Source organism: Typopeltis vanoorti, chromosome 12, assembly GCF_054136105.1.
Source record: "Typopeltis vanoorti isolate ZY-2024b chromosome 12, IOZ_Tvanoo_1.0, whole genome shotgun sequence".
NCBI classification, from domain to species: Eukaryota; Metazoa; Arthropoda; class Arachnida; order Uropygi; family Thelyphonidae; genus Typopeltis; species Typopeltis vanoorti.
The window spans coordinates 45,119,386-45,133,042 of record NC_143560.1 but is presented as its reverse complement, the minus strand read 5'-3'; the positions used below and the strand labels follow the sequence as shown (position 1 = coordinate 45,133,042).

The window sequence follows — 13,657 nt, the reverse complement described above, 5'->3', positions numbered from 1 at the left end:
CTCTTTGGCATTGCAGTTAAGTGATATGATGAATTAACAGGCTTAACAAACATGACATCTTAACTTCAACTCATTATCCACCATTACTTCTAAGGTTCAAGCTTCATCACTCACTTGTAACAAATTCCCATTAATATAATACTCAAGTCTGCCATGTCTTCAGACTAACATTCATAATCTTGCATATGGCAAGCATTAAATATGCTTGTCTATAGCAAGTAGATTTTGCCTGCTGGCGAGTGGCTACAAGCTCGAGAAAAATGTTTTTTATTTAGTAAAAAATAACTTTTGAAACAAAATCTTTTAACTTTAAAAAACACAGATGCAGTACATCTGATCAGAGTATGGAACTCCTACTGACTTATTGAGATATATTATTTTAAAAAAATTGGGGTCTGACAAGTGCATTTTTTTGGATGACAAGTAGGATTTTGCAAAATTTGTTGAACCTTGCTCACCAACATTTGTTCATAGAATCAGTCTTTTGCAAGACAGCCTGCAATGATTTGTATCATATTTGTCCCTCATCACCTGACAATACATCATCAACATATCCAGATCCCCAGTGTCGTTAACATACAAGCTGAACAACATTGGCCCAAATACAAATTTGTAGTATATCCCACTTTTCACTCTCATTTTCTTAGATTCAGCATCTCCATACCTTTCTCCCTCTCTCATTCTTTTCAATCAGTCAGGTGCTATACTGTCCATGTTAAGATTACACTCAAGAGTGGCCAATAGGTAGTATCTTGTAGCAGATCTGTGTTCAGAGAATTCTGAAAACTAATTTGTTTAGCTTAGAAAATATAGGGACATTAAGTAAAAATTGTGTTAGAACTAGATTGTATTGTGGTAATAATAGATTGAAGTTAAAATTTTTATTTAGCATAGTTAATATAAGTCATTCTGCACAGTAAGTTATATAGCATGGCACACAGCACTGATGTGAAGTAAAACAATGCATCCAAGGCATCATTGTTTATGGAATTCAACCAGAGGGACTTTTCTCGGTGCAATGTCTGTAAGATGTATGCATTACCAAAGGTGAATGGACTTTGGTTTGAGCTATTGTGGTGGGAGGGTGTGTCAAAAATTCTACAAAAGCTAGTAATCTTTTAATCCCAAAATGCATAACTTTACACTTTTCCACATTGAACTGACATCCATAACCTTTTGCCCATTTCACCAGCTTATTTAAATCATCCTGCAAACTCTCACTGATTTTTTATTGCACTACCCAACTTTGCATCATCGGCAAACAACTGAATATCTCCCTTTAAGCCATTTCCTATATCATTTATGTACAAATTAAACAACAATGGCCCAAGCACAGAGCCCTGAGACACACCACTGGTCACTGCCTCATCCTTGACTCTGCTTCTCCACACACCTCCTTCTGGTATCTCTACCTGAGCCATTCTCCTATCCATATCACCAGTTTAGTATCCATCCCCATCTGCTCCAGTTTGCGCAACAGTATTCTATGGGGTATCCTGTCAAATGCCTTAGCAAAATCCAGAAGTACCACTGTGTAGCCATTTCCTTTGTCCAACTCAGATGTCATTCTATTATAAAAAATTAATAAATTGCTAAGCAGGATCTACCTTCAACAAAACCATGTTGCCCCTATATTTTCCAATACTTTTACCACCACTCCCGAGATGATGATTGGTCTGTAATTAACTGCCGCAGTTTTAGAGCCACCTTTATGCATAGGAACTACTTTGCCTTCCTTCCACTCCCTAGGGACTATACCAACATAAGTTAAATAACCAAGTAAGAGGCTTTGACAATTCCTTTGTACATTCACGCAACACCTGAGCTGATATTCTATCTAAACCTACAGCAGTGTTTGTATTTCAATTTTGCAATATACCAAGTACTTCTGATTTCTTAACTTCAATTCTCACATTAGTTATTGCTACAGGTATAGAGACATCCTCACTTGGGTGATAGACTTTTGAAAAGTGAACACTCAGTAACTCGAGTGTTCACTGAGTGTTCACTTTTGAAAAGTGAACACTCAGTAACTCAGTAACTATTACATCTGAATTTGTCACCTCAATACCATCAGCACCCACTATAATTATCCTTCCGAAGTCATTCTTCCTTTTACTTGCCATATTGGATACACATACCCACTGAATTAGAAACCTCTATGCAGATATATGTGAACATCACTTATGCAGTGTATATGCAAAATACTCGGTTATATGTTCACCACGTGTTCTAAGTAACTATTTAAGAATGCTGTCAGTAATTGTTAGTAGTGTTCATCATAACGAGGAAAGAAAAGGATGTTTTTGGAGTTCGATAAAGAGCTTATTGGGTGCCCGTCTGGCTGGAGTCACGAATTTGAAAACATCAGAGATGACTGGTTTCTCAAAGAGATATCACTGTGAAAAAATAACCCACATTCCATATCTAAGAGGTGTAACTCAGAGACTGCCATCATCTGAGGAGGCTTGTATGGACAAACAGAACTTCCTGTGTGGAGTAATTAACTGAAGCATTTAATGAAGGCTGTTCCACTCCATATCTCACCAAACTATGTGCAGGGAATTGAAAAGGATCATCATTGGTAGTCATATGCCTATACATGAACCACTGATTTCTGCGAAGAACCAGAAAGCTCTTCTACAGTGGTGTCTGGACACTGGAAGACTGGATAAAAGTCTTGTGGTCTGACGAGTCACAATATACCTTGTTTTGTACCAACAGCAGGCAGAGAGTTTGTTGGGAGCCCCATGAACAATGAATCCAGCTTGCCTTGTAAACATTACTGAAAGTTCTGGAGGTGTTGTCATGGTGTGGAGCCAGTTCTGTTGGTATAGGACAAGTACTCTGATATTGCTGGAAGTTTGGTCTCCAAGTTATATCTGAACATCATTGCTGATCAAATCCATCCTGCAATGTTGATTTTTTTCTCCTGCAGGTAATGGTTATTTCATGGGTGAGAGTGCTACTATCCATTGTGCAAGATTGTTCAGCAGTGGTTCAGCAAGCATGACAGCATTTCCACCATCTTCTCTGTCCACCGCAAAGCCCAGATATGAACCCCATTGAGAATGTATGGGACATTGAAAAACAAGTCTGGAGCAAAGTTCTCTTCCGTCAAATCTGAGCCAGTTAAAGGGACTGCCTGGTGAGTGCCTGGTATGCTGTAGACGTAGTTGTGGGATCTGTGACAAAATGTGTACATGCTGTAATTCAGGCTAAAGGAGGTCTAATACAGTAGTAAATAAAAGTTTGTAATTCAGTGGCCAGTATGTGTAGTAGGAAATAAGGATATTGACTGATACTAATGTGATTGATATATATGATTTAATGTTACATTTTGTTATCTTTATTTTTATATGTATATTTATAATGTGTACATGTAGATATTATGTATATAATAAATTTAGTTTAATCCTTTATCCAAGTGTGAGCAAACAAAGTTTGTGCCTGAAAATATCTTCAGGACTGGGGTAAGGTAGTACAACACTGGGAAACTCATAGCAAAGGTGGACCAAGCTAACATCACTCCTATCTCAGTATCTCCCATAATGCAAAACACATCTCCTTGTGGATATGTATAATGTTATGCATTAAGGGAAGGGCCACTACCCAGACTAGTTTCGACCTTTATTGAGGTCTCTTCAGTTGAAGCCTGGCCCAGAAGTGGAGATACCAGGCAGAAGCAATGCTGAAGTCCTCTTTACCTATAGGAGTTGCCAAAAGGGGTGCCACCTTTTTTTAAATTACTCTGGTTTTAGAGAAAGATGTTGAAAGTTTATTTTTCACTTGGTTAGACTATAATAAATTTAGTTTAATCCTTTATCCAAGTGTGAGCAAACAAAGTTTGCGCCTGAAAATATATTCAGGACTGTGGTAAGGTAGTACAACACCGGGAAACTCATAGCAAAGGTGGACCAAGCTAACAAACATCACTCTAGCTTGGTCCACCTTTGCTACGAGTTGCCCGGTGTTGTACTACCTTAACAGACAAATAAGTTGAGTTTGCGCCTGCCCGTATTGCAAGTCTAGGTGACCTGCAAAGTATTGCAACTCATGGTAAAGGTGGAATAAGCTCTGATCACTATTCTTAATATTTACCCTTAATGCAAAGCCCATCTGCTTGAGGAGATGTATGATGCTATGCATTAAAGGTAAGGGGCCACTACCCAGACTGGTTTCGACCTTTATTGAGGTCTCATCAGTGGGAGCCAGGCTTAGAAATACCAAGGTCAAGTAATGCAGAACTTATAAGTATTTTATCAAAACAAGTTACCATAAGGTGCTTTGACCTTATTAAATAAAAATCTCAGGGTGAGAGATAGATGTAGGAAGTTTTTTACCTTGGGTATAATATATGTTAAAGATACCAAGCTATTTTAAACCTGGTTTTACTTCATTTCCCAAGTAAGCAAACAGACAAATAAGTTAAGTTTGCGCCTGCACATATTGCAAGTCTAGGTGACCTGCAAAGTAGTGCAACTCATGGTAAAGGTGGAATAAGCTCTGATCACTATTCTTAATATTTACCCTTAATGCAAAGCCCATCTCCTTGAGATGTATGATGCTATGCATTTTATATATATATATATATATATACAGGGTGGCCATAAAATAACTTTCCCTCTTTGGAGGCATCTGTAGCTAAAACCAATAAACGGAATGATGCTAAATTTTATATCGAGACTTTTGAAGGCATGGGGACATGATTTCTGCAAAAAAAAAGATTTAGTACCAAAAGTTGCCGATAGGGGGAAATTTCGGTGCTGGTGGAGCCGAAAACAAGCGGATAATTACATTAAAGGCAGATAAAATGGAATAATAACATTTCGATGGCGTAAGCGACAGCCACGTCACTCATTCCAGCTTGATATGTGGTGCGTTTCAACGATAATAATAATCATTAAACTAAAACGACTTGCGAGAGACACAGAAATTAATGTAGTGATTGAACTCACAGGAAATAATGTTTTATTCATCAGAATCAGGGTCCCCTGGACCACATACACGCTTTTCAATGTGCTGACCTTTCTTGTATACAACAAATTGGATCCAGTGTACGACACGCTCTACAGCTGAGCATAAGGAGTAGGATTGGATGTTCATAACAGCCCGTTTTATGTTCTCTTTCAAGACATGCAAGTTGGAAATGCCACCAACATACACAACGGATTTCAAATACCTCCACAGCCAAAAGTCATATGGAGTGATGTCCGGGGATCGAGGTGGCCATGCCGTCAGAAAGAACTGACTGATAACCCTCTCATTACTGAAATGCTGGCATAAAAGGCACTGTACTGAAAATTCAATGTGTGGCCGTGCTCCATCCTGCATAAAAATTATGGAGTCCAAACATTGTCTTTGCTGCAATGTAGGAATGACAAAATTTTCCAGCATTCGTCGATAAATCTCTCCAGTAATGGAGCAGGTTACAGGACCTGTAGGGGTAATATGCTCTCAAAAAAGTATGGTCTTATTATGAAATCGGCTGTGAAGCCACACCACACGGTTACTTTTGGAGAATGCAGTGGTACTTGCTTGACCGCTTGGGGTTGTTCAGATGTCCAAATTCTGTAGTTGTGAATGTTGACTCACCCATTCAGATAAAATTGAGCCTCATCATCCCACAATATTCTCCAAGGCCAGTCATTGTTGACCTCCATTTGGCAAGAAATGTAGCGCGAAGGTCATGTGCTTATCATAATCTGCAATAGTTAGTGCTTACACACAACTGAACTTATATGGACAGAAGTGAAGTATTTTCCGTAAGATTTTCCAGACTGTACCATAAGTCATATGAAGTTTGCGAGCAAAGGCACAAGCGCTTGGACCAGTACTGATCCTTGTGGCATCAAACACTGCAGTAGCAATGTCTGTTACTCTCTCTTCTTGCACTGCTTTCCGTTCTCTGCCAAGTCTAACTCCTAGTGATCCAGTTTCTTCAAACTTCTTAATCATAGCTCTCAGTGCTACAACTGACATAGGACCTGTACGCAGGTTATGAAGCCTTCTAAATTCCCGAAGGGCCACTACGGCATAGCACTGTTTAAGGTAAAACAACTTAACAAGTAAAGCATGCTGAGGCAAGGTAGGATGCATATTGAGCGCAATTCGTCAGTCATTCGGATAACTGCCTGAACATTCCCAATCCCTTTTTAAGTGGAATTGGTGGCGCTGCTGTCACATACTCACAGTAAAATTTTCATAATCCTTTTTACCTGCGTTTACTGCAAATATTTGACTACTTTGACTCCGCCAGTGCCAAAAGTTTCCCTATCGGCGACTTTTGGTACTGAATCTTTTTTTCGCAGAATTCATCTCCCCATGCCTTCGAAAGTCTCAATATAAAATGTGGTCTCATTCCATGTATTAGTTTTAGCTACAGATATGTCCAAAGAGGGGAAAGTTAATTTATGAACACCCTGTATGTATTTTTGTGTGCATGCATGTGTGTTTTACTTTTTATAACTATATCTGACTTCTTATAACTGAATAGCAGTATATTTCTCTTTAATCGACTGTAGTTACTAAGAGAAGGTGATAAAAATAATTTAAGCAGGGTGATTTTTATTTGGTTTATAATCTCATAATTTTAATATTTACTTCTTTTATAGTGTCAGAAGCACCAAATCCAACCAAGCCTCCCTTGATTGAATGTTTGCCTACTGAATCTCACTCTGAGACTTTAATGTTTAGTGGTGACACAGTCATGGAGAGTTCATTAGCCTTTATGCATGGAGTGAAAGAGAAGGAAGAAATGGTAAAATCATTACTATCACACTTAATGTTTCTAACTGTAAAGAACATTTTATTAAGAATATCTGTAAAAGAATGATTTGATGAAACTGTGAAAAACATACAATATGCAGTTTGCAACTGCATGCTCTTTGAGACCTTCATCTTGGCTCTGTACTATCAGCATAGTTGGTATAAAGTTAAATATTCTTTTTTATATAAAACATCCATAATTACATAAATCGCAGTACACCTGATAATGCCATCAGCAATTTTTTGTGTGCTTGGTGACACAGTCTGTCATGTGATCTATGCAATTTACTATTTCCTCGTGTAATTGTCATTTAAGTAAATTGTCATGGTAGGTAAAGTAGATTGTCATCTACTTTACCTACCACTCCATTTTGTGTGAAAAGCTGAATCAAGTAATTTTATCATTTATCAGCTACCTTATTTCCTATTTTTAATTGATTTTGCTTATCTTTTTAATAATATTATTTTATTTTAGTTAATTATTCAAATTATTAACTAAAATAATTTGAATTATTTTAGGTAAATAAGGATTTCTATTCAAGATGTAATTGATTTTCAGTGTTCATGGTATTTTCATAGTCTGTCTTCTTACTGCTGATTTTCTTATCATATTTGTTACAGTGGTTATTCAGTTTACTTGATACTGAAAAATTTTTACTGGATTTATTTAGGAATATATCATTGCATAAATAAAGAACTGGTATTAACATCTCCAATTTTGATATTAGGCCTAATGCCACTTTCCTTCATAATGTTATCCACATGGATAATAAATAACAGTAGAAATAGTGTGCACCCTTGTCTCAAACCTGATTTCATATCAAATCATCTTCCTGTGCATTCTTCATTTCTGACTACTGACTTACAATTCAGGTAAAGATAATGTTAATTTTAGAAATTATGGACTTTACAACCTTGTTATAAATAACTCTTTTAATATGCAGTGGGATGATAGACTTTGTGTTTCTTAGGGGGAGACCTCCCCTCGATGAGGCTTGACAGACTATGTTCTTAGGAAGGACCTCCCACAATGAGTCTTTTGACTCCATGGAGGCCTGAATAATAATAATAATAATAATAATATCCCGACGTTTCGATCTTCATATTAAGATCATCATCTGAATCATATACAAGTATACAGGACAATCTAAATTACGTTACATACAGTAAGCTAGAGAAACAATGAATTGATCACAAGTTATTCTTCTGGCATGACCTCTAGTGAAAAAAAAAAATAATAGTAATAATAATAATTATTTATAAACTACATCAAGCTAAATTCCATTCATGATAACATGAATAAATATTCTTTCTTACAGATAGTTTTCTTTCAGTAACAATGATGTCCTATTTTTAGCATTACAATTATTATTTTTGATTTAAGATCCTGGATTTTCTACAGTCCTGTTTATAGAAAGGAAGGTTCCGTAGGTCGAATATATGCCTTCCATATGTTTGGGATTTTTAGACCATCATTATTGTTCAGATTGGGGTGGTTGATAATAATCCCACAGGCTTCCTTAAATTTGCGTTCATACCATGTTTTGGTGTGATGTAGACAACTAGTGCTTTTCCAGTCAATTCTATGTAAGGTGTTCCGGGCATGATGAGAAAGGCCAGCTTCACCATATTATTATATTTAATGTGTCATTAATGTTCTTTTTATCTGATAGGAATTCTGCATCCTGTTTCTCCTATATATGGTATGTTACAGGTGCAATAAATACGATATAATAAATACCCACTCCCTCCGCTGGCCCTCCAGGGTGGGCCAGCAGAGGGAGTGGGTCTCTTTGGATGAGTTGAGTAAGCTTTTTAATTTTGCAGGAGGTTTAAAGGTGGCTTTAAGGTTGTATTTTTGTAGTATTCTGTTTATTTTATCTGATGTCCCTTTAATGTAAGGAATGGTTATAGTTTTATTGTAGTCTGCTTGTGTAGAGGCTTAAGTGCTGTGAGGACATTATTTTGGAGGTTTAATGGATTTTTTACAACACTCAGAAAGAATTAAATTAGAATTTAATACTCCTATATTTCGTCCTAGTCACTAGGACATCTACGGGGATTACAAAAACAATTAATGTAACATGCACACAAAAACTTACAATACTAAGCCCAACCACGTGGGTGACACTAAAGTCCTATCTAGGTGGAGCGCCCTCTATGGGTGGTAGTAGGTGGCCTGGAATGTAAGGTGGGACCTCTGGTGATGAGTGTTTCCCAAATCTTCGGAAGCTTAATGCAACCGTATTTGTTAAGATTTGGTTGGTTTCTGAGAGCTGCTGCTGCTGCTTCTAAGAAAAGTCTCTCTTTCTTGAATTTGCTGTGGTGGAGCATGGTGGTTTTCTTCCATGATACTCTGTGGGTGGTGTCCAAAATTGGGATACAAGAGTGATACCGAAATGCGTTAAAATGAAGACCAATTTCCATTCCAAAAAAGCACTCCATATATATAAACGTGCCAGCCTAGCATTACTACATGAGCAAATCGCCTCTACTCGTGCCGCCCTTGCAGTGCCGAACGCCGCCATTGGCTCCCTACATACAGAGCTCTCCACCGTTCTTAACCCTGAATTTTGGTTGATTCTCTCTGACATTTCAGAAACTTCCGCACAGAGAGAATTTCAAAAAATAAAAAACAAACACGTCAAGAAATACAGCAACCTGGGTAAAGACAAACCACAACCACAAATTCAACCGCTCCAGACAGTAATTAACTTCTCTTCCAAAAGGCTCAACGAGGATGCCGTCAGCGCCCTTAGCCTCGGCCGTAATTTTGCCATCACCCCGAAAGAAGTGCCGGTGCTCGATGTAATGGTTAACGTCGAACGGGGGATTGGTCGCTTACCGTCGGAGGTAGCCAACAACATCAGACTCGACATAGCCAACATCCTCGCTCACTCTTCACCTCCAAAAAGTAACTTATCTTATGCCCAACGCATGGCTCTCCAGAAACTACGCAAAGAAAAAAGTATCATCATCACCAGAGCGGATAACGGTAATGCCACAGTTGTGCTTAATACCAGCGAATACAATCGTAAAATGAACACTATCCTCCGCGATTGCGCTACCTACATCCCGCTAGAACACGACCCCACAAAAACACGTTAAGAAATTAAAAATCTTACTTAAAAAAGTAACCTCCTGTCCCCCTGACGTCACGAAAAAACTTAAACCTTTCCGCTCCCTACCCCCCCGAATATACGGTTTACCAAAAATCCACAAACCCAATTCCCCACTCAGACCTATAGTAGATGCCACCAATGCACCTTGTTACAGACTGTCTAAACAGCTGGCCAGCTCTCTGTCCCCGCTCACCGGAAATTCAGCTTCCTATATAAAAAACTCGACCCACTTTAAAGCCCTCACAGAAAATTTAACCTTGAACAATACAGACATATTGGTAAGCTTTGATATCTCCTCTTTGTTTACCAATATTCCCTTAACTGACACTTTATCTCTCTTAGAAAACGTTTTCCCCTCTGACATCTTAGATCTCTTTTCCTTTGCCATCAACTCTGGGTATTTCTCTTGGAATAACAAAATCTACAAGCAGAGAGAAGGAACCGCCATGGGTTCCCCCCTCTCACCCCCCCTTGCCAATTTCTATATGGAAGATTTCGAAAAACGAGCCATAGACTCAGCCCCACTCAAACCTTCTATCTGGCTAAGATATGTAGATGATGTGTTCTCCATTTGGCCTCATGGCCCAGACACGTTAGACTCCTTCCTCTGTCATCTCAATAGCCTACATCCAAGAATCCAGTTTACTATGGAAAAGGAAAAGAACAATTGTTTACCCTTCCTAGACACTTTAATCATGCGCCTGCCCAATGATACACTTGCCTTCACTGTATACAGAAAACCCACACACACAGGCAGATACATTCACAAACTCTCCCACCACCACCCCTCACAACAATATGGCATCATTAAAACCCTTACCAAGAGAGCCCACAATCTTTGTTCCAGTGGAACCGCCCTCACTACTGAGCTTAACCACATACACAGAACTTTCCTCTCCAATGGCTACAGTGAACACAGTATCAAAAAAAATAATTAATTCCTCCTCCATTCCCCGTCCCTCTCGTCAACAAGATTTAAAAATGCCATCACCATACCCTACATCCGAGGCACTTCGGAAAAAATAGCCAAGATACTAAAAAAGTATAACCTACACACAGCATATAAGCCCTACCGCAAACTTGCTACCCTTATCCGTTCTACGAAAGATCAGCTCCCCCCCTCTCTCTCTGCCTGGAGTTTACAAAGTACCCTGTTCCTGTAAGCTTGTGTACTTTGGACAGACAGGCAGATCAGCATCCATCCGCCTGGAGGAACACAAGTCGTACATCGTTAAACACAACTATGGCCATTCAGGCTTGGCTGACCATGTTTTGGACACCACCCACAGAGTATCATGGAAGAAAACCACCATGCTCCACCACAGCAAATTCAAGAAAGAGAGACTTTTCTTAGAAGCAGCAGCAGCTCTCAGAAACCAACCAAATCTTAACAAATACGGTTGCATTAAGCTTCCGAAGATTTGGGAAACACTCATCACCAGAGGTCCCACCTTACATTCCAGGCCACCTACTACCACCCATAGAGGGCGCTCCACCTAGATAGGACTTTAGTGTCACCCACGTGGTTGGGCTTAGTATTGTAAGTTTTTGTGTGCATGTTACATTAATTGTTTTTGAAATCCCCGTAGATGTCCTAGTGACTAGGACGAAATATAGGAGTATTAAATTCTAATTTAATTCTTTCTGAGTGTTGTAAAAAATCCATTAAACATCCAACATATTGTAGTCTGGTTTTTATTGAGGTCTTGTAGAGAATTTTGTTAATAGTGTTTTGGCTGTACCCATGTTTTTGAAAAGTATTGCTGATAACTTTAAATTCGGCTTTCAGTGCCTGTTCACTGGAGCAGATGAAGATAATGTATTGCTCAATACAGTGTCCCATTTACCATGTAATTATAGTCCATATTTACGAATTTAGGGACACAAAACACGTGTTGAAATGATTATTTTACTAATTATTAATAAAATAACACTTGACGTTTCGACTCCTGTATTGAAGTCATCATCAGAAGGATACATGTGTATAATGAACCAAGGTAAATTAAATCTACGCTGATAATTAATCTGTTTCTTAGCCTGACCTCTAGTGATAATTAAATACGATAAAATTAAATAAAATTAAAATTAAAATTTTAAATAATTAATAAATAAAATAAATAAAAAACTATAATAAACTCTGCTAAAGTCCTCATGTACTAAGATTCTTCAGGATTTGTACAGGTACAGTTCAAGTTGCTATTGAATGTGTAAAAAAAAAAAAAAAAAAGCACTTCACCAAGTCTTCTTGTAGTGGGATTTTTCTTTGTCTTGTTCTGGTTGCTATAAAGGTTGCAAATGGGTTCTCCACATTCTTGGAATGGTTAGGGCATCATTTTTGTTCAGATTTGGATTATGTTTGAGCATTTCACATGCTTCTTTAAATTTCCTCTCGAACCAGGTTTTGGTGCAGTGTAGGGACTTAGTATTTTTCCAATCAATTCTGTGGTATGTTTGGAGTGCATGGTTAGAAAGGCCGGTTTTTCCAAAATAGAGGTATTTTATGTGTCGTTTGTGTTCATCCTTCCTAATTGGGATGGTTCACCCTGTTTCCCCTATATATGGTAGGTTACATGTGCATTGTATTTTGTATACCTGGCTAAGTGGTTTTGTATACTGGTGGGCTAAGTGTGGAAGAGGATCTTTGAAAGAACTGAGTAAATCCCCTATAAAATTCTTAATTTTATAGGGGATTTAAAGGTGGTTTTGATGTTGTATTTGTGTAGTGTTCTGTCTATTTTTCAGAAATGCCTCTAACATAAGGTATGGCAATAGCATTCTTGAAATCTTTTTTGTTTTTACTAGTATCTCTGTGGAGGATCTTGTGAATAGTTTTTTTACTGTATCCATTTTTTATAAATGTATGGTTGATGATCTCATATTCGTGGTTTAGAGCTTGCTGATTTGAACAAATAGTTTGAGCTCTGTGTTTAAGGGTGCTTATGACACCTAGTTTTTGTGTATGTACTGGCCTGTGTGTGTAGGTTTGCGGTAGACTGAGAAGGAGAGACAGCCTGAGGGAAGACGTGTGACAAGTGTGTGTGTGTAGGAACGGGAGAGTTGTTTTTTTTTCTATTTCGATGGTGAATTGGATACATTTGTGTTGTTTGTTCAGATGGCTAAGGAATGTATTTAGTGCTTTGCAGCCGTGGGGCCAAATGGCAAAAATATTGTCGACGTATCAGAGCCAAATTTTGGGCTTTAGGCAAGCTGCCTCTACAAGAAGACTTGAAGTTTTTTTTATACATTCAATAGCAACTTGAACTGTACCTGTACAAATCCAGAAGAATCTTAGTACATGAGGACTTTAGCAGAGTTTATTATAGTTTTTTATTTATTTTATATATTAATTATTTAAATTTTTTTAAAATTTTAATTTTATTTAATTTTTATTTTATCGTATTTAATTATCACTAGAGGTCAGGCTAAGAAACAGATTAATTATCAGTATAGATTTAATTTACCTTGGTTTCCTATACACATGTATCCTTCTGATGATGACTTCAATACAGGGGTCGAAACGTCAAGTGTTATTTTATTAATAATTAGTAAAATAATCATTTCAACACATGTTTTTTGTCCCCAAATTCATAAATATGAATGCTGATCACCGTGTAACCTTAAAAGAAAGATGTAATTATAGTCATTTGAACAATTTTTTCCCCTTCTAATTTTCCAGTTTTCCTTTTCGAAAATTCTCTTAACCTCTGAAGTGAATCTTATGTGCAATACTCAGTAGGGAAATCCCTTTGTAATTCTCACATTCAGCT

The 13,657-nt window shown here is 37.8% G+C and overlaps 1 protein-coding gene across 1 annotated transcript in view; it reads left to right on the top strand.

Moving 5' to 3' along the window:
- Positions 1–13,657, top strand: part of pod1 (coronin) — a 434,089-nt gene that overhangs the window by 400,351 nt on the left and 20,081 nt on the right. Inside the window, exon 23 of the mRNA XM_090401146.1 lies at positions 6,615–6,760. Within this exon, the coding sequence (XP_090257272.1) occupies positions 6,615–6,760 (146 nt within the window). The remainder of the gene's footprint in view (positions 1–6,614; positions 6,761–13,657) is intronic.